This window comes from Pristiophorus japonicus, unplaced genomic scaffold, assembly GCF_044704955.1.
Source record: "Pristiophorus japonicus isolate sPriJap1 unplaced genomic scaffold, sPriJap1.hap1 HAP1_SCAFFOLD_785, whole genome shotgun sequence".
Taxonomy (NCBI): Eukaryota; Metazoa; Chordata; class Chondrichthyes; family Pristiophoridae; genus Pristiophorus; species Pristiophorus japonicus.
In genome coordinates this window covers 77,177-101,249 of record NW_027254702.1, presented here as the reverse complement: position 1 = coordinate 101,249, position 24,073 = coordinate 77,177, and the positions used below count along the sequence as shown (strand labels likewise).

General features: G+C 46.8%; 1 protein-coding gene across 4 annotated transcripts; it reads left to right on the top strand.

The window, feature by feature from the left end:
- Window positions 1-1,592: 1,592 nt before the first annotated feature.
- On the top strand, window positions 1,593-23,618 carry LOC139256824 (zinc finger protein 436-like). Of its 4 annotated transcripts, XM_070874330.1 has the most exons (4): window positions 1,593-1,703; window positions 2,593-2,823; window positions 8,796-8,899; window positions 21,681-23,618. In XM_070874330.1, the coding sequence occupies exon 4, from the start codon at window positions 22,036-22,038 to the stop codon at window positions 22,960-22,962; it is 927 nt and encodes a 308-aa protein (XP_070730431.1). In that variant the 5' UTR covers window positions 1,593-1,703; window positions 2,593-2,823; window positions 8,796-8,899; window positions 21,681-22,035; the 3' UTR covers window positions 22,963-23,618. The 4 variants fall into 4 exon arrangements, with proteins under 4 accessions (XP_070730431.1, XP_070730430.1, XP_070730432.1 ...); XM_070874329.1 differs by lacking the exon at window positions 8,796-8,899 and having other exon boundaries at window positions 1,594-1,703; XM_070874331.1 differs by lacking the exons at window positions 1,593-1,703; window positions 2,593-2,823; window positions 8,796-8,899 and adding an exon at window positions 2,830-3,276.
- Window positions 23,619-24,073: the final 455 nt, after the last annotated feature.

The window sequence follows — 24,073 nt, the reverse complement described above, 5'->3', positions numbered from 1 at the left end:
CCGCAGTTGTACAGGACATTAGTGAGGCCTCACCTGGAATACTGTGTTCAGTTTTGGTCTCCTAGTCTGAGGAAGGATGTTCTTGCTATTGAGGGAGTGCAGCGAAGGTTCACCAGACTGATTCCAGGGATGACTGGGCTGTCATATGAGGAGAGACTGGATCAACTGGGCCTTTATTCACTGGCATTTTGAAGAATGAGAGGGGATCGCATAGAAACATATAAGATTCTGACGGGACTGCACAGGTTAGATGCGGGAAGAATGTTCTCGATGTTGGGGCGGTCCAGAACCAGGGGACATAGTCTTAGGATAAGGGGTAGGCCATTTAGGACTGAGTTGAGGAGAAACTTCTTCACTCAGAGTTGTTGACCTGTGGAAATTCCCTACCGCAGAGAGTTGATGCCAGTTCATTGGATATATTCAAGAGGGAGTTAGATATGGCCCTTACGGTTAAGGGGATCAAGGGGTATAGAGAGAAAGCAGAAAAGGGGTACTGAAGGAATGATCAGCCATGATCTTATTGAATGGCGGTGCAGGCTCGAAGGGCCGAATGGCCTACTCCTGCACCTATTTTCTATGTTTCTATAACTAAATCTGTCTGTTTCCACCTCTGTAACATTGCCCGCATCTGCCCCTGCCTCAGCTCATCTGCTGCTGAAACCCTCATCCATGCCTTTGTTACCTCTCGTCTTGACTACTCCAACGCACTTCTGAATGGCCTCCCACATTCTAACCTACGTAAACTTGAGATCATCCAAAACTCAGCAGCCCATGTCCTAGCTCGCACCGAGTCTCGATCACTGATCACCCCTTTGCTCACTGACCTACATTGGCTCCCGGTTAAGCAACGCCTCAATTTCAAAATTCTCATCCTTGTTTACAAATCCCTCCATGGCCTCGCCCCTCCCTATCTCTAATCTCTTTCAGCCTCACAATGCCACATGATATCTGCGTTCCTCAAAATCTGCCCTCTTGAACATTCCTGATCAGAACTGTTCAATCATCGGTGGATGTGCCTTCAGCTGCTGGGCCCCAAGCTGTGGAACTCCCTCCCTGAACCTCTCTGCATCTGGATATTTCTTTCCTCCTTTAAGACTCGCCTTAAAACCTACCTCTTGGACCAAGGTTTTGGTCATCTGCTGTAATTTGTTCTTATGTGGCTCGGTGTCAAATGTATGTGTTGTGTCCTGTAACACTGCTGTGAAGCGCCTTGGGACGTTTTACTCCGTTAAAGACGCTCTATACAGAAAAGTTATTATTAATACTTCAGGAGTGTGCGATTGAGTGAGCTGGGAGTCCGGCGCAGGCGCACTACGAGCGGTCCCGCCTCTCAGCACCGACCGCCACATGTGATGTCACGTGGGTTGTGGGCGGGGCTATGACGTTTCCTGGCAACGGTTGAACGGCAGCAATTTTTGAAATCAGGAGCCACGTGACCCCCGAGCTGCCCAGCGCGCCTTCATCACAGGGGCACTGTGGCGCTGCCGGCTCCTATTGGTGGGAGTGGCTGGCAATCTGCTGCGTGCAGCTAATAGACGGTCCGGATGCTCTGAGAGTCATTAATTTTTGCAGGAACGCGCTCTGTGGCCGCAGTGCGCATGCTCGGTGCCTCCACACCCCCAGTCCCCGGATGCGGCGCAGTTTGCTGTAACCAGCGGTTGGACAATGTGGGGAACGGGGGGCCGCAGGGAACCGGACTGATGGTGGGCGGCTGGGGCTGGGGCTGGGGCAGAGCGTTCGGCCGGCGGGCGGGGAGGGTGCGGTTCGTCTGTGAGGGAAAATACCGAACTGAACACAGCCCCGGAGCTCAGGGTTTGGGGACATGCGGGAGATAGAGTGAGCTCAGACAGTGTGTAACCCGGGGCCCAGTGCGGGGGCCCAGTGAGATCAGACAGTGTGTAACCCGGGGGACCAGTGAGATCAGACAGTGTGTAACCCGGGGGACCAGTGCGATCAGACAGTGTGTAACCCGGGGGCCCAGTGGGATCAGACAGTTTGTAACCCCGGGGGCCCAGTGAGATCAGACAGTGTGTAACCCGGGGGCCCAGTGAGATCAGACAGTGTGTAACCCGGGGGCCCAGTGAGATCAGACAGTGTGTAACCCCGGGGGACCCAGTGGGATCAGACAGTGTGTAACCCAGGGGGCCCAGTGGGATCAGACAGTGTGTAACCCGGGGGACCAGTGCGATCAGACAGTGTGTAATCCAGGCGCCCGGTGAGATCAGACAGTGTGTAACCCGGGGGCCCAGTGGGATCAGACAGTTTGTAACCCGGGGGCCCAGTGAGATCAGATAGTGTGTAACCCCGGGGGCCCAGTGAGATCAGACAGTGTGTAACCCGGGGGCCCAGTGAGATCAGACAGCGTGTAACCCGGAAAGGATGGACCCAGTGAGATCAGACAGTGTGTAACCCGGGGAGAATTCTGGTGATTTTCTGAGAGTCCAGATGAGCGGGACAGAGATCTGAGGAAAAGGACAAAATCAAACAGAAATACTGGACATATACTTTTCTGAAACATTGTAAAAACACTTCATACTGCATTCCACTTCACAACATTAATATTTTTCTAATTTTCTGCCCTGCCATAATTAGATCTCCCGGTAAATGGCGGAGTAATTGAGAAAGTTCCACAGCTGGAAGGAAACAGGAATTGTGGACTGAGAAACAACAGCAGGTGAACCAGCACAGGATTTTGAGAGCACCAACCAGTGAGCCCCTTCTGATTGAAAGCGCTTCAATAGATCGACTGGGGAGAAAGATAAGAGAAAGTGCCATTTACTCAGATACACACCGGTCCTGTAGACAGTACACACAGGTTACAAGGTAAGGCAGGAAATGAGACTGGGAGAGTGACCACCGAGCACAATTATCCAGCATGAGGCCGTGCAATGGGATGTGAAGTGAGATCAGTTTCTGTCTCTCAACACACAGTCACAGTGAATCTTGTGTGTGTTTTAGAGTAAAGAGCTTTGATCTAAGAGGTGACTCCAGTTTGAGGCAGAGCCCAGCAGATGGACCGGTCTCTGTACATTAGGTGGGACTGAACTCACACCGACACCATCAGATCTCAATGTTCAAATATTTCCCATCTGGTGAGAAAGCCATTGGAAAGATTGAACCGGAAGCACGTTGTCAATTCACTGATCACGATGCACAGACCAATCTGAAATACCAGCACGACCTATCACCGATAGAATCAATTATTCATTCATGAACATTTAGAATTATAAGTAAATATATTGATAACTACGAATATTGAAGTATTGATCACTCGAGGTATGTAGTATTCTAATATACTGAAACACAGATATGGAGAGTTGCAATTTATTGATTGGCATTGTACTTGACCTCGGGATGAGCTTCTGAACCCGTATTCCCTCAATCACCAAGTACGTTTACTTCCACCTCTAACACCAGTGGTCTCTACCCTTTCCTCAGCTCATCTGCTCAAACCCTCATCCGCTCAAACCCTCATCCATGCCTCTTTTACCACCACATTGGACTACTCCAGTGCTTTTCTGATCGGCCTCACACCATGCACTCTCCGTAAATTTAAGTTCATCAAAAACACTCCTGCCCGTATCCTTATTCAAGAACACAAGAAATAGCAGCAAGCATAGGCCGTATAGCCCCTCCCATCTGCTCCACCATTCAGTAAGATCTCTATTCGATAGAGATTTTCAAAGACTCACAAAAGTGAAGAATATCACATCTCAGTTTTAAATGGCAGATCTCTTATCCTAATAAAGTTCGAGACTATCCAGCCCTTGTCAATCCTTCTAAGAATTTTATATGTTTCAATTATATCACCTTCCATTCTTCTAAACTCCAGAGAATATAGGCCTATTCTACGCAATCTGTCCTCAGCCCTCTCATCCCAACTTGTACCAATTTCCTTTCACCCATCACCCCTGAGCTCGCTGAACTACATTGGCCCCTGCTCCATCAATGCCTCGATTTCAAAATGCTCATCCTTGTTTTGAAATCCGTCCAGGACCTTGCCCCTCCCTATTGCTGTAACCTCCTCCAGCCCTACAACCCTCAGAGATCTTTCCATTCCTCCAATTCTGGCCTCTTGAGCAGCCCCAATTTTCATCCCTCCAATATTGGTGGCCGTACCTTCAGCAGCTGAGGCCATAAGCTCTGGAATTCCCTCCCTAAACGTCTCTACAATACTCCTTAATACCTATCCTTTTGAACAAGCATTTAGTCACTTGTGCTAATATTTCTTTACATGATTGGGTGTCAAATTTTTGTTTGATAAGGTGCTGTGAAGTGCCTTGGGACATTTTACGACATTTAAGGCACCATATTAAAGCAATTTGTTGCTGATAACTGAAGATATTTCGAATTGTAATGACTCTCACTGGGGTACAGTTTCCTCTGGCACTGACTCTCACTGGGGTACAGTTTCCTCTGGCACTGACTCTCACTGGGGTTCAGTTTCCTCTGGCACTGACTCTCACTGGGGTACAGTTTCCTCTGGCACTGACTCTCACTGGGGTACAGTTTCCTCTGGCACTGACTCTCACTGGGGTACAGTTTCCTCTGGCACTGACTGTCACTGGGGTACAGTTTCCTCTGACACAGATTTACTGTGTATCTAATTCGTGCTGTTCCTGCCCTGGGAGTGCTTGATGGGACAGTTTAGAGGGAGCTTTAACCTGAAGCTGATCAGGAGCTGCGGGTGGAAAGTTTTCAGTGCAGTGGCAGATCGTACTGCTGCTGAATTTTAATTGATAAGCTGCTCAGCACGGTCGAGGCGGACACTGAAGTTTGCCCTGCAGCAGTGTAGAGGAAACTTTACTCTGTATCTAACCCATACTCCACCTAGTCTCTGGGAATTTAGTGGGATTTTGAAAGCAATTGCTTGGGTAGATAGAGAGAAAGTTATTCTGCTTGGGGTGTCTAGGACGAGGGAACATAACCTTAAAATCAGAGCCAGGCCATTCAGGAGAGATGTTAGGAAACCCTTCTTCACTCAATGGATGGTTGAAGTGTGGAACTTCCCACAATAAGCAATCGATGCTTGCCCATTGAATAATTTTGGGCTGGTTGTGATTTCTGCCCAGTGACCCATTGCTTGTTCCCTTGGATTGGATCTTTATTTATTCCTATGGTTTCGTTTCGGTTTCGTTTCAGTTTCATTGCTGGACCCACCACTCAAAAGCACTTTGTCTGATCTGCCCCTGGGAATGAGCAGACTCCTCCCTCATCTCCCACACTGTACCATGTCTCCTCCTCTTTCCCCCTTGGTTGTGTTCCACACTCTGGGCCTTGGGCCTTCCCTGGGGATTCTCAGTATGAACAGGGGGATGTGTATTGAGACAGGATATCCCAGCTCTCCTCCTCTTTTCCCCCTTGATTGTGTTCCACACTCAGGGCCTTGGGCCTTCCCCGGGGATTCTCAGTATGAACAGGGGGATTTGTATTGAGACAGGATGTCCCAGCTCTCCACCTTTAAAGGGACACGGAGAGGACCACCTGGGCTAAATGGCCTGCTTTATGACATCACTGCAGTGCCTAGCAACCAACCTCCCTGAGCCTTGCTCATTATGGGCTGGCAGTGTCTGATGGGACAATGTCGAGAGAGAAAGACTTGGATTTATTTAGTGCTTTTCAAGACCATCGGACCTCTCAAAGCGTTTTACAGCCAATGAAGTACTTTTGGATTGTAGTCACTGTTGTAATAAAGGAGATTTACTCTGTATCTAAACCCGTGCTGTGCCTGCACTGGGAGTGTTTGATCGGATAAGGTAGACTGAGATTTACATGTTTATCTAACTTGTGCTGTACGTGCCCTGGGAGCTTTTGATGGGATAGTGTAGAGGGAGCTTCACTCTCTGCCTAACCCATGCTGTACCTGCCCTGGGAATTTTGGACGGAGCAATGTAGAGGGAATTTTATTCTGTATCTAACTCACCCTGTACCTGCCCTCGCAGTCTTTGATGGGACAGTGTAGAGTGAGGTTTACTCTGTATCTAACCGGTGCTATACCTGCCCTGAGAGTGTTTGATGGGGCACTGTACAGGGAGCTTTCCTCTATCTAACCCGTGCTGTACCTGCCCTGGGAGTGTTTGATGGGACAGTGTAGAGAGAGCTTTACTCTCTGCATAACCTGTGCTGTACCTGCCTTGTGAGTGATTGATGGGACACTGCAGATGGAGCTTTGCTCTGTATGTAATCCATGCTCTCCCTGCCCTGTGAGCGTTTGATGGGTTGTTGTAGGGGAAGCTTTTCTCTGTATCTAACCCGTACACTACCTGCCCTGGCATTGTTTGAAGGGACAGTGTAGAGGTAGCTTTACTCTGTATCTAACCAGTGTCGTAACTGCCCTGGGTGTATCTTGTGGGATAGTGTAGATGGAGCTTTACTCTGTGTCTAATCATTGCTGTACCTGCCCTGCAAGTGTTTGATGGGGTAGTGTAGAGGAAACTTTACACTCTTTCTTACAGAAACATAAAAAATAGGTGCAGGAGCAGGCCATTCGACCCTTCGAGCCTGCACCGCCATTCAATATGATCATGGCTGATCATGCAACCTGAGTACCCCACCCTGCCTTCTCTCCATACTCCCTGATCCCTTTAGCCATAAGGGCCACATCTAACTCCCTTTTGAATATGTCCAACGAACTGGACTCAACAACTTTCTGTGGCAGAGAATTCCACAGGTTCACAACTCTCTGGGTGAAAAAGTTACTTCTCATCTCGGTCCTATATGGCTAGCCCCTTATCTTTAGACTGTGATCCCTGGTTCTGGACGTCCCCAACATCGGGAACATTCTACCTGTATCTAACCTGTCCAGTCCCATCAGAATTTTATAAGTTTCTATGAGATCCCCTCTCATTCTTCTAAATTCCAGTGAGTATAAGCCTAGCCGATCCAGTCTTTCCTCCTATGTCAGTCCTGCCATCCTGGGAATCAGTCTGGTGAACCTTCGCTGCACTCCCTCAATAACAAGCACGTCCTTCCTCAGAACAGGAGACCAAAACTGCACACAATACTCAAGGTGTGGTCTCACCAAGGCTCTGTACAACTGCAGTAAAACGTCCCTGCTCCTATATTCGAATCCCCTCGCTATGAAGGCCAGCATGCTATTTGCTTTCTTTACTGCCTGCTGTACCTGCATGCCTACCTTCAATGACTGATGCACCATGACACCCAGGTCTCTTTGCACCTCCCCTTTTTTCAAAACTGTCACCAGATAATAATCTGCCTTCCTGTTTTTGCCCCCAAAGTAGATAACCTCACATTTATCCACATTATACTGCATCTGCCATGCATTTGCCCACTCACCTAACTTATCCAAGTCACCCTGCAGCCTCTTAGCGTCCTCCTCACAGCTCACACAGGCACCCAGCTTAGTGTCATCTGCAAACTTGGAGATATAACACTCAATTCCTTCATCTAAATCATTAATGTATATTGTAAATAGCTGGGGTCCCAGCACTGAGCCCTGCGGCACCCCACTAGTCACTGCCATTCTGAAAAGGACCCATTTATCCCGACTCTCTGCTTCCTGTCTGCCAACGAGTTCTCCATCCACTTCAGTACATTACCCCCAATACCATGAGCTTTAATTTTGCACACTAATCTCTTGTGTGGGACCTTGTCAAAAGCCTTTTGAAAGTCCAAATACACCACATCCACTGGTTCTCCATTGTCCACTCTACTAGTTACATCTTCAAAAAATTCCAGAAGATTTGTCAAGCATGATTTCTCTTTCATAAATCCATGCTGACTTGGACCGATCCTGTCACTGCTTTCCAAATGCGCTGCTATTTCATCTTTAATGATTGATTGCAACGTTTTCCCCACTACTGATGTCAGGCTAATCGGTCTATAATTACCCGTTTTTTTCTCTTCCTCCTTTTTTAAACAGTGGTGTTACATTAGTTATCCTCCAGTCCATAGGAACTGATCCACAGTCGATAGACTGTTAGAAAATGATCACCAATGCATCCACTATTTCTATGGCCACTTATTTAAATACTCTGGGATGCAGACTATCAGGCCCCGGGGATTTATCGACCTTCAATCCCATCAATTTCCCTAACACAATTTCCCGCCTAATAAGGATTTCCTTCGGTTCCTCTTCCCATGAGACTCTCGGTCCCCTTGCATTTCCGGAAGGTTATTTGTGTCTTCATTTGTGAAGACAGAACCAAAGTATTTGTTCAACTGGTCTGCTATTTCTTTGTTCCCCATTATAAATTCACCTGAATCTGACTGCGAGGGAGCTACGTTTGTCTTCACTAATCTTTTTCTCTTCATATATCTACAGAAGCTTTTGCAGTCAGTTTTTATGTTCTTGGCAAGCTTCCTCTGATACTCTATTTTCCCCCTCCTAATTAAACCTTTTGTCATCCTCTGCTGAATTCTAAATTTCTCCCAGTCCTCAGGTTTGCTGCTTTTTCTGGCCAATTTATATGCCTCTTGCTTGGTTTTAACACTATCCTTAATTTCCCTTGTTCGCCATGGTTGAGCCACCTTCCCTGTTTTATTTTTACTCCAGATAGAGATGTACAATTGTTGAAGTTCATCCATGTGATCTTTAAATGTTTGCCATTGCTTATCCACCGTCAACCCTTTAAGCATCATTTGTCAGTCTATTCTAGCCAATTTACGTCTCATACCATCGAAGTTAACTTTCCTTAAGTTCAAGACTCTAGTCTCTGAATTAACTGTGTCACTCCATCTTAATAAAGAATTCTACCATATTATGGTCACTCTTCCCCAAGGGGCCTCGCACAACAGGATTGCTAATTAGTCCTTTCTCATTACACATCATCCAGTCTAGGATGGCCAGCCCTCTAGATGGTTCCTCAACATATTGGTCTAGAAAAGCATCCCTAATACACTCCAGGAAATCCTTCTCCACCGCATTGCTACCAGTTTGGTAAGTCCAATCTCCATGTAGATTAAACTTGCCCATGGTAACTGCTGTACCTTTATTGCATGCTTCCATAATTTCTTGTTTGATGCTGTCCCCAACCTCACTTCTACTGTTTGGTGGTCTATACACAACTCCCACTAGCGTTTTCTGCCCTTTGGTATTCCGCAGCTCCACCCATACAGATTCCACATCATCCAAGCTAATGTCCTTCCTTACTATTGCGTTAATTTCCTCTTTAACCAGCAACGCTATCCCACCTCCTTTTCCTTTCTGTCTATCCTTCCTGAATGTTGAATACCTCTGGTTGTTGAGTTCCCAGCCTTGGTCACCCTGGAGCCATGTCTCCGTGATGCCAATTATATCATATTCATTAATTGCTGCCTGTGCAGTTAATTCGTCCACCTTATTACGAATACTCCTCGCATTGAGGCACAGAGCCTTCAGGCTTGTCTTTTTAACACACTTTGCCCCTTTAGAATTTTGCTGCAATGTGGCCCTCCACTTTTACTTTTCTTCTTTCTATCTTTTGCTTCTGCCCCCATTCTGCTTCCCTCTGTCTCCCTGCATAGGTTCCCATCCCCCTGCCATATTAAGTGTCATTCTCTAGTCTATCCTAGCCAATTCACGTCTCATACCGTTGAAGTTTCTTTTCTTTAGGTTCAGGACCCTAGTCTTTGAATTAATTGTGTCATTCTCCATCTTAATGAAGAATTCTACCATATTATGGTCACTCTTCCCCAACGGGCCCCACACGTCAAGATTGCTAATTAATCCTCTCTCGTTACACAAGACCCAGTCTAGGATGGCCTGCTCTCTAGTTGGTTCCTCGACATATTGGTCTCGAAAACCATCCCTAATACACTCCAGGAAAGCCTCCTCCATCGTATTGCTACCAGTTTGGTTAGCCCAATCAATATGTAGATTAAAGTCACCCATGATAACTGCTGTACCCTTATTGCAGTCCCTAATTTCCTGTTTGATGCCATCCCCAATCTCCCTACTACTGTTTGGTGGTCTGTACACAACTCCCACTAACGTTTTCTGCCCTTTGGTATTTCGCAGCTCTACCCATATAGATTCCACATCATTCACGCTAATGTCCTTCCTTGCTGTTGCGTTAATCTCCTCTTTAACCAGTAACGCTATCCCACCTCCTTTTCCTTCCTGTCCGTCCTTCCTGAATATTGAATTCCTCTGGATGTTCAGTTCCCAACCTTGGTTACTTTGGAGCCATGTCTCCGTAATCCCAATTGCATCATACCCGTTAACAGCTATCTGCGCAGTCAGTTCATCCACCTTATTACGAATGCTCCTCGCTTTGAGACTCAAAGCCTTCACGCTTGTTTTTTTAACACTCTTTGTCCTTTTTAAATTATGTTGTAATGTGGCCCTTTTTGAGTTTTGCCCTCGATTTCTCTGCCCTCCACTCTTGCTTTTCTCCTTCCTACTTTTTGCTTCTGCCCCCTTTTTCCTTCCCTCTGTCTCCCTGCATAGATTCCCATCCCCCTGCCATTTTAGTTTAAACCCTCCCCAACGGTATTAGCAAACACTCCACAGAGGACATCGGTTTTGTTCCTGGCCAGTTGCAAAACGCCCAGTTTGTACTGGTCCCACCTCCCCCAGAACCGGTTCCAATGTCCCAGGAATTTGAATCTCTCCCCCTTGCACCATTCCTCAAGCCACGTATTCATCTGAGCTATCCTGAAATTCCTACTCTTGACTAGCACGTGGCACTGGTAGCAATCCTGAGATTACTACTTTTGAGATCCTACTTTTTAATTTAACTCCTAGCTCCCTAAATTCAGCTTGTAGGACCTCATCCCGTTTTTTAGCTATATCGTTGATGCCTATATGTACCACGGCAGCTGGCTGTTCACCCTCCCCCTCCAGAATGCGCTGCAGCCGCTCCAAGACATCCTTGACCCTTGCACTAGGGAGGCAAAATACCATCTGGAATCTCGTTTGTGGCCGCAAAAACACCTATCTATACCCCTTACAATCGAATACCCTATCACTATAGCTCCCCCACTCTTTTTCTGCCCTCCTGTGCAGCAGAGCCAGCCCTGGTGCCATGGACTTGGCTACTGCTGCCTTCCCCTGATGAGTCATCTCCCCCAACAGTACCCAAAGTGTTAGATCTCTTAATTTCCAATGAAATACGAACTCCGATGGTAGTTTTAACTTTTTAATCTTAGCAGAGAGCAACAAACTGCTGGCTGATTGCCAGTTTCTTTGTCTTACTGAGACACATGGTCAAAATGGCTGTATTTTATACCTGGATCAATTTACAGAAAAGAACTCGCCTTCTTTGACCTTATTGGCTCAATCGAAAGTCTTTTAACGTTTTAATTAGCTCGCTACCCAAGGTCCGAAAATGTCAAGTTGATTGATGAGTTAATGCAACATGCCGAACTGCGTAGCAGCCTTGACTTGGAGGTCTGTGAATTTTCACAGTCTGTCTTAATGAGCCTGTTTGAATACTCTATCAATCCCCCCTTTGATTCTTTCACAAACTGAATCATAAAACATCAGGTATCACTGGTTAAACATTCTACAAAATAATTTCATACATGTTAATAGAGTTTCCTTCTAAAATTTGTTGATGTGTTTCGCCACATGTCCGGATTAGTAGCTTCCACACAAATTTACACCAACCCGAGTTCCATCGTGGCCACAATGGAAGTCTGGTTTTAATAGGTTAATTAACCTTATTCCAATTTAATCCAAATCAATATTTTAATTCAACCAGTAAACAACCTTTCCTTAAGCATAACATACTCCTGTGCCACATACAGATGGTCTGCTGGGACCTTCAAGGTGTCTTACCTGCGGGACAGCAGCTACAGCCGCCTGGCGCAACAACATTTAATCAACATAAACAAACAATATAAAAGTAAAACAATTACAACAAATAGAATTAAACCTTCCACCAATGAAGTTCCTATTGAACCTAGCCATTCAGTGGCTCCACTCCACAAAGTGAATGATGGGGGTTGCTTAAGTTTTTCTACCTCCTATTGGATATGCTCCGCTAAGTGGGTAATTTCTTCGGAGCTATCTGGGATATATGTGCAACACTCAGTTCCGAGTAGGGTGCAAGTACCTCCCTTTTCAGCCAGGATGTAATCAAGGGCCAGTCTATTCTGTAGGGCTACTGTGCGGATTGCTACCATTTCTACATTGATTTTAACTAGGGCCTCCGAGGTATCATTGGCTACTCGTTCCACAACGGATGCCATGTTAATGGATTCCCTTGCCAGTTTGGCGGTCCCATACCCAGGGATCAGGATGGCAAAGAACCTCTCTGTTTCTGTGATAGCTCTCTTAGGACGGTGTAAATGTTCCGACAGTAACTTTATATGATACATATAAGGCACAATGTAGGCTAAATAGCAGGATCCCATCCAATTCTGGGGCAGCCAAGGGTAGGCCTATGGCCACACACCCAATAGGTGCCATTATATGCAATGAATGTTAGCTGTTTCTTTGTCAGCAACACTCCGGGGCCTGTCCAGGCTTTTCCATTTGTTTTATTCAGAATCCCCGTTACGTTAAAAATTCCCACATCGGCCCAGTTTGGACGGTTCCGTGGCTTGATTATATTATAATTCCGGGAGCAGTTACTATACCCCATATTTTGGCCTCCTTTGATGTTTCTAATCAGACAGACCGATTTCCCCGGTCTTCCTAGTCCCGTTGTATTAGTGATAACAAAAAATGGGGGCCGTTTGGAATTATTGTAGCACGGTTGGTACCCCCCTTCAAAGGTAGTCAGATTGTAACCTGCTGACTTCCATTTACGTGCCCAGTTTTCCGTATCCTGAAACGCATTGCCTGTTTTATTTTAATTAATTATCCACTCAGCCATTTCCGAGATATTCAAGGGAACTGGCCTCAAGGGAATCCCTCCCTTTGAGTGAATAGGAATATGTGCACACACCCAACAACTAGAAATGTTACCTTGTTTGGCATAAATGTATGACGTATATAAAAAGGTATTTACATGTAATTCCCTTGCTACCCTACTATTTCCCTTTGGTGCAGAGGGTCGGCTAGTAAGAAGTAGGCCTATGCCTATAATACCTACAATCAATAATTAGATTTCAGCTTCAGTTACGGGTGCTCGTTTAACGGATCCAGGCTTTCTTTCCTTGGACTTTAACAGCTGCCTGGGTGGTCAATAACACTTGATAAGGTCCCTCCCACTTGGCACCCAAAGGTTTTTTATGCAACTTTTTCACATACACCAAGACTCCCGGGATGATGTCGTGTCCTCCTTCGGGTGGATTACCCCAAGCTGCCGATACCTGTCTGGAAACGGAACTAATAGCATTGGTTAAGTTCTGACAGTATGATAACAAAGTGTCACTCATTAAGTGAACATCAGCTTTCCATAAATCGTTGGTTCCTGGCAGCGGCATGGGTCTTCCTGTTATAATTTCAAATGGGCTTAGACCTGTAGTTCTGTTCGGGGTTGCCCTAATGCTACATAGCACTATTGGTAGTGCCTGGGGCCATGGTTATCCTCCTTTGTGATTTGTGCTTTGTCGATGCTGGCTTTATGTCCTTTCAGCCGAAGGTGATCCAGCAAAGCTCGTAAATCTTGTTCATGCTGTACTTCCGTGTTTGAAGCTAGCAGGATATCGTCTACATATTGTTGGGGTAAGCATGTTAATTCCGCCCCTCTGTCTAAAAGACAGTCCACATCCTTATCGCCCACCCTCACAGTTATATATATCCCATCTCCTCTCTGTTGTATTAGTGCGAGGAGGGGGGCCAGGGTGGGCTCTAATCGTTTTTTGCTATCCCAAGTAACTCCTTCTGTTGTTGTATTGTCAGTCGCTTAAATGCTTCTATGAGGTCGTTATCTTGTGACAAGCCTGGCTTGTTGGCTGAATTGTATCCCTGGCTGCGACCTCTTCCCCAGCCACGACCTTTCTGTTTTGCCCTGCACGTCTTGGCCCAATGACCTTCTTTCCCACAATAATGACATTTTCAGGGTAATTTTCCTCATAACTGTTTATCGGAATCCTGGGATTTCCATCCCATAGCCTGTGCAGCTCGGACTTCAGCTCCCATATCCCGATCTAATTGGTTACATCGATCCACCAATGCTGCAAAGGTAGTTCCTCTACCTTCCCAGTCCGGTAACACTACCTTAAGCATTTTGGACAGTTCTGGCTTTAGACCTGCCACGAAAGCTGCTTTCAGGGGTCCAAACGCTTGTTCATCCATTTCCTCATCCGTATTATTCATACCCGAATGTTCTAGCCACGTGCATCTAAACCGCTCGTCATACTCCAGGACCTCCTCTGTTCCTTTCTGTTGGCAGGCTGCAATTTTTCCCCAGTCTGTCTTAGCTGGACTGAAGGCTTGCAGCCAGTGTTTAATCGTCTCCCATCCTGCATCTAATTCTTGCTCATTCTGCCCCAAAGCTTCATCTACCTTGTCGTGCAATTTTCTTCCCTGTGTTTTTGGCACCATTATGGTCAAAATTTGCACTCCGTCCCAGGGATGAAGTTGATATATATTTCTTAAGCGGTCCAATTGGTCCCACGTTTTTACTCCCCCTTTCTTTGGATTGGGCAATTCCTTGGACCATTTATCAATTTTCTCTGGGTCTGCCGGATCATGAACTAAGTATTCTTCGTACACCCTTCTCTTTGTTTTTTTGGTTCCGCCCTCATCCGCAGTCTCTTCTGATTTGACTACAACTCGTCTTTTTTTAAATGGGGCAAAGCGCACCCCTAATTCTTCATCATCCTCCGACACTGTATTGTCGGAGGATTCAGAAACCGTATCTATTCCTCGGTCGTGTCTTCGGGTTTGCGCTTTTAATTTATCCAAACATGGGTACCCTGGGAATTGATCAATACATTTTCCTTTTCCTATTACTGTCTCTTGACCTAATGATTTTTTCCATTCTTTAATTTCACCTTTAAGATCTTTAACTTCCGCTTCCAGCTTTTCAAGTTCAAGCTTTTTCTGTCGCAGCTGTGCACAAACTGCTTGCAATTGATCCTTTGTACTGGTCAGTTCTCGATCATGTTGGGAACGCATTATAATTTCATTCCAGTTTCGAATCTGTCCCATAACCGCTAGGGACCATCTAGTTCGCTCTTTATTTTTCATATGGGTCGTTTTTCCCCAGACCCTTTTAATCTCGTCCAAGGACCATTGTCCTTTGGAGGTTCCGTACTTTTGTTCGATCTTAATACAGGTTTTAGATAAGTTGAATTGTTGCTCTATGTATTCTTTCAACTGTTCAAGAATTAAATCTAAAGAAACTTCAGGTGGTGCCTGCCCACCTTTAACAGTTGTAGGCAATTCTTTGCCCTTATCTCCTGCTGCCATTTCTTTACTGAGTTCTTTACTGGGGTCTCGAGTTGTAGGCCTGCTAGCCGATCAATAGGTCGGTGATTAATTAACTAACACACCGCCGAAGTTTAGACGTCTATGGGACCTCGAGCCGACTACCAACCGGAGAGTTCGCAAACCGGAGGTTTTCGGAATCGCATAGAAGGAGAGGCAAATTTAGACTTTTGACCGAGGACTTTTTTTTAAAAAAAGAGGAGTCCTTACCTCAATATATAGGTCCGATGTCCAAAATTCAGTTTCTTTCCTCAGCGATCCTGCTCGCAGCGCCAAAATTGTTAGATCTCTTAATTTCCAATGAAATACGAACTCCGATGGTAGTTTTAACTTTTTAATCTTGGCAGAGAGCAACAAACTGCTGGCTAATTGCCAGTTTCTTTGTCTTACTGAGACACATGGTCAAAATGGCTGTATTTTATACCTGGATCAATTTACAGAAAAGAACTCGCTTTCTTTGACCTTATTGGCTCAATTGAAAGTCTTTTAATTGGCTCGCTACCCAAGGTCCGAAAATGTCAAGTTGATTGATGAGTTAATGCAACATGCCGAACTGCATGTAGCAGTCTTGACTTGGGGGGTCTGTGAATTTTCACAGTCTGTCTAAATGAGCCTGTTTGAATACTCTATCACAAAGTGGTGTATCCGTTTTGGAGGGAGATGACCGCAGAGGACCCCTGCACTACCTTCCTTCCACTGCTCTGCCTGATGGTCACCCATTCCCTACCTGGCTGTGTAACCTTTACCTGTGGTCCAACTCACTAAACTTGCCATTCACGACATCCTCAGCATCGCGGATGCTCCAGAGTGAATCCATGCGCAGCTCCAGTGCCGCAATGCGGTCTGTCAGGAGCTGCAGCTGGATACACTTCCTGCACATGTAGTTGTCGTGTCCCTGATTTCCCAAATAGCCCAGGAGGAGCATGACACTGGTCTGGGCTTAACCCTTAGATTAACTTAATTGGTAACAATGCCAAAGGTTTCTGACTGATCAGAAAAAGAAAAAAGATGAAGAAAAAGAAAAACTACTCACCAATCAACCAGCCAATCCCTTACCCTCTTGGCTGTGACATCACACTACGATTCCTTTTTACTTCTTTCTTACTTTTGACCCTGCGGCAGCTGCAGCTCGCTGCTCCTCCCCGAACTGCCGCTGACCTGGGACCCCGCTGGGCCTTTATAGGTCGCTGCTCACTCCTCCCCGAACTGCTGCCAACCTGGGACCGCTGCTGGGCCTTTATAGGCCGCTGCTCGGTCCTCGTTCGCTCCTCCCTGAACTGCCGCCGACCTGGGACCTCCGCTGGGCCTTTATAGGCCACTGCTCCTCCCCAAACTGCTGCCAACCTGGGACCGCTGCTGGGCCTTTATAGGCTGCTGCTCGGTCCTCCCCAAACTACCGCTGACCTGGGACCACTGCTGGGCCTTTATAGACCACTGCTCCTGCCCGTCCTGTACCTGCCCTGTGAATAATTACTAGGATATTGTAGAGGGAGCTTTACTTTGTGTCTAACTCGTACTGTACCTGCCCTGGCAGTCTTTGATGGGACAATGTAGAGGGAGTTTTACGCTGTATCTAACCCGTGTTGTACTTGCTCTGCAAGTGTTTGATGGGATAATGTAGACGGAGATTTACCGTGTACCGAACCTGTGCTAACTGGGCAAGTAGTGAGGAGGACTCAAAAAATCTACAAAGGGATATAGACAGGTGGGCAAAAAATTGGCAGATGGAGTATAATGTTAAAAAAATATGAAGTTATCCAATTTGGTAGGAAAAATAAAACAGGAAATTATTATTTAAATGGGGAGTGATTACAAAATGCAGTAGTACAGAGGGATCTGTGGGTCCTTGTAACATGAAACACAAAAAGTTAGCATTCAGGTACAGCAATTAATTTGGAAGGCAAATGGAATGTTGGCCTTTGTTGCAAGGGGGATGGAGTATAAAAGTAGAGAAGTCCTGCTACAACTGTACATGGCGTTGGCTGCGAAGTCAGGTCGCTCATTGCAGTGCGGGCAGGCACAGCAAGAGGGGTGAAGGAGCAAGAGTTTGTCGAAGGAAGTGACCGGGGCCCAGGAGAGGCGTGAGTTTGGGACCTAAAAGGGTCGAGGGTCCAGGGGCAGCACGGGCCAGCCCACACTGCTATATGTGTGCGCGCTCGGTCCGTGCAGCAGAGCTGGTCTCCAGTCGTCTTGGATAACCCTTGCCACTGGGCCAAGACCAAGCTCTGTCAAGCCCGTGTGGTGGCTGGTGTGCAACGGCCACCACATGTTTAAAAAAAAATCCACGCACAGACATCTTCCACCCTTCAATATATAGTTTGGGACCTGCAATATTAGGGCCTTGATTGAAACACCTGTGAAATCATTGAACTCATCCCTTTTTGGCGTTGAAGCAAGTCATCCTCGATTCGAGGGACCGCCGAAGAAGAGGGGATTCGGCGAGGGTAATGCCTTTGAATGTTATGGGGCGGTGGTTAGACTCTCGCTTGTTGGAGATAGTCATTTCCTGGCACTTGTGTGGCGCGAATGTTACTTGCCACTTATCAGCCCAAGCCTGAATGTTGTCCAGGTCTTGCTGTAAGCAGGCATGGACTGCTCCATTATCTGAGGAGTTGCAAATGGAACTGAACACTGTGCAGTCATCAGTGAACATTCCTAGTTCTGTTTTCATACCTTTGTAGTCGCCTTTATTTAGAATCAGAACACTGGGTTGAGATCTGACGTTCTCACCCTCCAACTGAATTTGAAATTCAACCATGTTATGTTCACTTTTTCCAAGAGGATCCTTAACTACGAGATCATTTATTAATCCTGTCTCATTACACTACCAGATCTAAGATAGCCTGCTCCATGGCTGGTTCCGCAACGTACTGTTCAAGGAAACCATCTCAGAAACACTCTATGAACTGTTGGTCAATTTGATTTGTCTAATGAATATGAAGATTAAAATCGCCCATGATTATTGCCGTACCTTTCTTACAAGCATCGATTATTGCTTGATTTATACTCCATCCAACAGTGTAGCTACTGTTAGGGGGCCTATAGACTACACCCACCAGTGACTTCTTCCCCTTATTATTTCTTATCTCCACCCAAACTGATTCTACATCTTGATCTTCTGAGCCAATATCATTTCTCACCACTGCACTGATCTCATCGTTTATTAACAGAGTTACCCCACCTCCTTTTCCTTTGTCTATCATTCCAAATTGTCAAATACCCCTGAATATTCAGTTCCCAGCCTTGGTCACCTTGCAACCACGTCTTTGTAATAGCTTTCCGATCATACTCATTGTGCCGTTAACTCTTCTATCTTGTTACGAATGCTCCGTGCATTCAGATAAAGAGCTTTTCATTTTGTCTTTTTACCATTTTTCGCTGCTTTGACCCCACGGTCTGTTCCACTCTTATTTTTATACATTCTGTCCCTTCCTGTTACACTCTGGTTATCATTTCCCCCACCGCTACCCTGCTCTATTGCCTTCTCCTTGCTCTTTGACTTTTTAAATTTACGCTCACCTGAACCCTCCCACCCCCCAACCCCCCCCCCCCACTATTTAGTTTAAAGGCCTCTTTACAGCCCTAGTTATTCGCTTCGCCAGGACACAAGCACAAGCCTGGTTCAAGTGAAGCCTGTCCCAACGGAGCAGCTCCCTCTTGTCCCAGTACTGGTGCCAGTGCCAGTGCCCCATGAATCGAAACCCATTTCTCCCACACCGGTCTTTGAGCCACGTATTCATCTCTCTGATCATATTTACCCTATGCACATTTGCACGTGGCTCGGGTAGTAACCCAGAGATTGCTGTCTGGGTTCTGCTTTTTAATTTAGCCCCTAACTGCTCAAAATCCCTCAGCAGAACCTCTTTCTTTGTTCTACCTATGTCATTGGTACCTACGTGGCCCACGACAACTGGATCTTCCCCCTCCCACTCCAAGTTCCTCTCCAGCCCAGAGGAGATGTCCTGAACCTTGGAACTGCGCAGGCATCACAGCCTTCAGGACTCCCGCTCATGGCTGCAGAAAACTATACTGTTTCCTACCACTACAGCATTTCTTTTTACTCCCCCCCCACCCCCCTTGAATGGCCTCCTGTACCACGGCACTGTGGTCAGTTTGTTCATCCTCCCTGCAGTCCCTGCCTGTGTCCAAGCAGGGAGCACGAATCTCGTACCTGTTGGACAATTGCAAGGGCTGAGGATCCTCCATCACTACCCCCTGCATCCCCACAGCTGCCTCGCTCGTAGTCACACCCTCCTGTCCCTGACCATGGGCCAAAGTTGAATTAATTAATCTAAGGGGTGTGACTGCCTCCTGGAACACAGGGTCCAGGTAACTCTCCCCCTCCCTGATGTGTCGCAGTGTCTGCAGCTCGGACTCCAGCTCATCAACGTGGAGCTGAAGTTCCTCGAGCAGCCAACACTTACTGCAGATGTGGTCACCGTGGACCTCAATGGGGTCAACCAGCTCCCACATGCAGCAGCAGTAACACATCGCCTGCCCTGCCATCTCGAATGTATTTAGTTAAGTTTTCACGTTTTGAAAGTTTAGATTTTTAATCCCAGCTCTTAATTTAAACCAATGCCAAGAAAAGAGAGAAAAACTGACCAACCAATCACTTCCCTGCTTTCCTGTGATGCCACACTTTGAATCTTTTTATTTCTTATCCTCCCAGGTCACTTGGTGCTCATTCGGCTGTCTGCTCGGCTGACTCACGCCCTTTGTAGGCTTACCACTGCTCCCACTCTCGCGCCCTTTCCGAAGGGATGGGCATAAGTAGGTTTTTTCCCTCGTGTTGTTTCTCTCACCACCTGGTCAGTAGTGGTGCTACCGAGCCAGTCTTGATGGACATTGAAGTCCCCCACCCAGAGTACATTCGGTGCAGCTTGCTACTCTCAGTGCTTCTTCCACGTGGTGTTCAACATGGAGGAGTACTGATTCATCAGCTGAAGGAGGGCAGTAGGTGGTAATCAGCAGGAGGTTTCCTTGTCTATGCTTAACCTGAAGTCACGAGACCTCATGGGGTCCTGAGTCAGTGTTGAGGACTCCGGGCCACACCCTCCCGACTGTATACTACTGTACCGCCACCGGTGGGACAGGACATACCCAGGGAGGTGATGGAGGAATCTAGGACATTGGCTGAAAGGTATAATTCTGTGAGTATAACGATGTCAGGCTGTTGCTTGACTAGTCTGGGCCATCTCTCCCAATTTTGGCACAAGTCCCCAGATGTTGGTGAGAAAGACTGGGCTGGGTGGGCCATTGTCGGGTCCATAGCCGGTGCGGAGGTCGATGCCGAGTGGTCCGTCCGGTTTTATTCTTATTATTGTTTTTCGTAGCGGTGGATCAATTGATGAATCAATATGATCTTATTGAATGGTGGAGCAGGCTCGAGGGGACAAAGGGCCTACTCCTGCTTCTAATTCTTATGTGCTTATACCCTAGCCCAGACCCTGTCTCTATATTAAGAGCAATGGTCCCAACACTGACCCTGGGGACACCACTGTTTACATCCCTCCAGTCTGAAGAACATCCATTAACCACTACTCTCTGTTTTCTGCCCTTTACCCAACTTCCTCTCCACGCAACCCCACTCCCTTTAATACCATGAGCCTTAATTTGATCAACAAGCCTCCTATCCGGCACCTTATCAAACATCTTTTGACAATCCATCTACACAACATCCATTGCATTTCCTTTCTCGCTGCACTTTGTTATTTCCTGCAATAATCCCTGCTGTCTATCCTGAATGAATCCATTTCACTACCAAATGTTGCAACGTTTACTTCTGTAGCTAGAATCCCCCTGCGCACGGGACCGGGCTGTGCTCTGAGCAGGCGCAGTGCCAATGTTGGAGGTGGTCTGAGGCGGAAGAGACATTCTGCGAGTTGGTAGGAGCTTGTGGGCTCAGCGGAGGAATTAGACCCCTGGGTGGGCTGGGCAGCTTCATAAATACTGGTGTAGGCCTCAGGCCCCAAATATGAGCCCGCAGGCTCCATGTTTGACCTGCGATGATAGACCCGACCGCTCGGGGTAACTAGCTGAATTCTTGGACAGGATCAGGGCGTCTGTGTGGCCATCTTGGTACAGGAGCAGAGGGCAGGCGGGGCTTTAGGGTCCCAGTGACCTCGAGAGAAAATCATTTCCTCATTTATTCTCAGTCTGCACACACGGGATGCAGAACTGAACCCAACCAGAGAAGAGGGAGTGAGAAAACTGCAGATGGAAGAAAGAAATGATGGAGGTGGTGCGATGAGTTTGGATTTCACCACAGGGTGGAGGGAGAGTGTGTGGGATGGGAATTTACAGCTTTGGGGAACAAGAGACGAAAGAATGCTCCATAAAAAGTAGGATTGTCTGTCCTCAATTTCTATCCTGCACTTCCAGTGCTGACTTTCGTAAACACCTTTTACAGGATATTAGAAGAGGAGGATTTACAGATGGGAAACTCGAACCAATCATATCAAGATCTGACAGAGTCACTCGATTCACTTGAATATCATCAGCCTTTGAATGTGAAAGGAGAAACGTTTGTCTGCTCTGTCTGTGGGAAAAGATTTCAAACATCAATGTGACTGGAAAAGCACCGAGACACACACACCCGAGTGAGAGTGTTCCAGTGCCCTGATTGTGGAAAGAGCTTCAACCAGTTACACAGCCTGAAAAAACATTGCATCATTCACAGCGGGGAGAAACCGTACACGTGTTCTGTGTGTGGACGAGGCTTCAACTGATCGTCAAACCTGGAGAGACACAAGGACACCTGCACCATGGAGAATCCATGGAAATGTGGGGACTGTGGGAAGGGATTCAATTGCCCCTCTGCACTGGAAACTCATCGACGCAGTCACACCAGGGAGAGGCCGTTCACCTGCCCTGCGTGTGGGAAGGGATTCACTCGTTCATCCCACCTCACTGAACACCAGCGAGTTCACACTGGGGAGAGGCCGTTCACCTGCACTGTGTGTGGGAAGGGATTCACTTATTCATCCAGCCTGCTGGCACACAAGCGAATTCACACTGGGGAGAGACCGTTCACCTGCTCCGTGTGTGAGAAAGGATTCACTTGTTCATCCAGCCTGGTGAGACACCAGCGTGTTCACACTGGGGAGAGGCCGTTTACCTGTCCCGTGTGTGGGAAGAAATTCACTGCATCTTCACACCTCATTGAACACAAGCGAGTTCACACTGGGGAGAGACCGTTCGTCTGTCCCGTATGTGGGAAACGGTTTGCTAAATCATCTCATCATCTGAGTCACCAGCGAGCTCACACAGGAGAGAGGCCGTTCATCTGCTCTGTGTGTGGAAAGGGATTCACTAATTCATTCGATCTTCATGCTCACCAGCGTATTCATACCGGGGAGAGACCTTTTACCTGTTCTGTGTGTGGGAAGGCATTCACTCGTTCATCCCACCTCACTGAACACCAACTTGTTCACACCAGTAAGAGACCGTTTAAATGTTCTGACTGTGAAAAGAGCTATAAAAGCAGAAATGATCTGATGAAACACCAACGCACTCACACTGGGGAGAGGCCGTTCATCTGCTCCGAGTGTGGGAAGGGCTTCACTCTTTCTTCCAACCTGCTGACACACCAACGCATTCACACTGGGGAGAGGCCATTCATCTGCTCCGAGTGTGGGAAGGGCTTCACTCGTTTATCCAACCTTCAGTCACACCAGCGAGTTCACAAGTGACTGCAGGGGTTGGATTCTGCTTTTATTGTTGCCGTTAATCACATCCAGGACTGAACCATGTTCACTCGGACAGTTGGAGTTTGTTGCTGCTGGTGTAATTAATCCCTCTAACTGGGCTGGAGTTTAATTTTCTGGATATCATAGAATCATAGAATAGTTACAGCACAGAAGGAGGCCTTTCGGACCGTCGAGCCCGTGCCGGCTCTCTGCAAGTCCCACTCCCCGCCCTTTCCCCGTGGCCCTGCAAATGTTTTATTTCCGGTACTTATCCACTTCCCTTTTTGAAAGCCACGATTGAATCTGCCTCCACCACCCTTTCAGGCAGTGCATTCCACATCCTAACCACTCGCTGCTTAAAGAAAAGTTTTTTCTCATGTCGCCTTTGGTTCTTTTGCCAATCACCTTGAATCTGTGTCCTCTGGTTCTCAATCCTTCCGCCAATGGGAATATTTTCTCTCTACTCTGTCCAGACCCCTCATGATTTTAGAGCACCTCCATCAAATCTCCTCTCAAACTTCTCTGTTCTAAGAAGAACAACCCCAGCTTCACCAGTCTATCCATGTAACTGAAGTCCCTCATCCCTGGAATCATTCTTGTAAATCTTTTCTGCACCCTCTGTCAAACAACGATGAAATAAATCAGCTTTGTTTCCTACATACAGTGAGTCGATTCCTTGATTTCTCCAAGAGGAGACTAATTGATGTCCTGTTACCGACTGTTCCTTTTCTCCTTTTGTATTTATAAAGTGCCATTCACGGCCTCTGTTTTAGTGATGTTGGTTGAGGGATAAATGTTAGCCAGGACACCAGAGAGATTTCTTCAAAATAACGTCATGGAATCTTTTATGCCCACTTGAGAGGTCAGATGGTTCTGATTCTCAGAAGATCAAGATGTAGAATCAGTTTGGGTGGAGATAAGAAATAATAAGGGAAAGAAGTCACTGGTGGGAGTAGTCTATGGGCTCCCTATCAATAGCTACACTGCAGGACAGCATCTAAATCAAGAAATAATGGAGGCTTATAAGAAAGGTACTGCAATAAGCATAGACGATTTAAATCTTTATATTGATTGGATATATCAAAATAAAGATTAGGTAGCCTTGAGGAAAAGT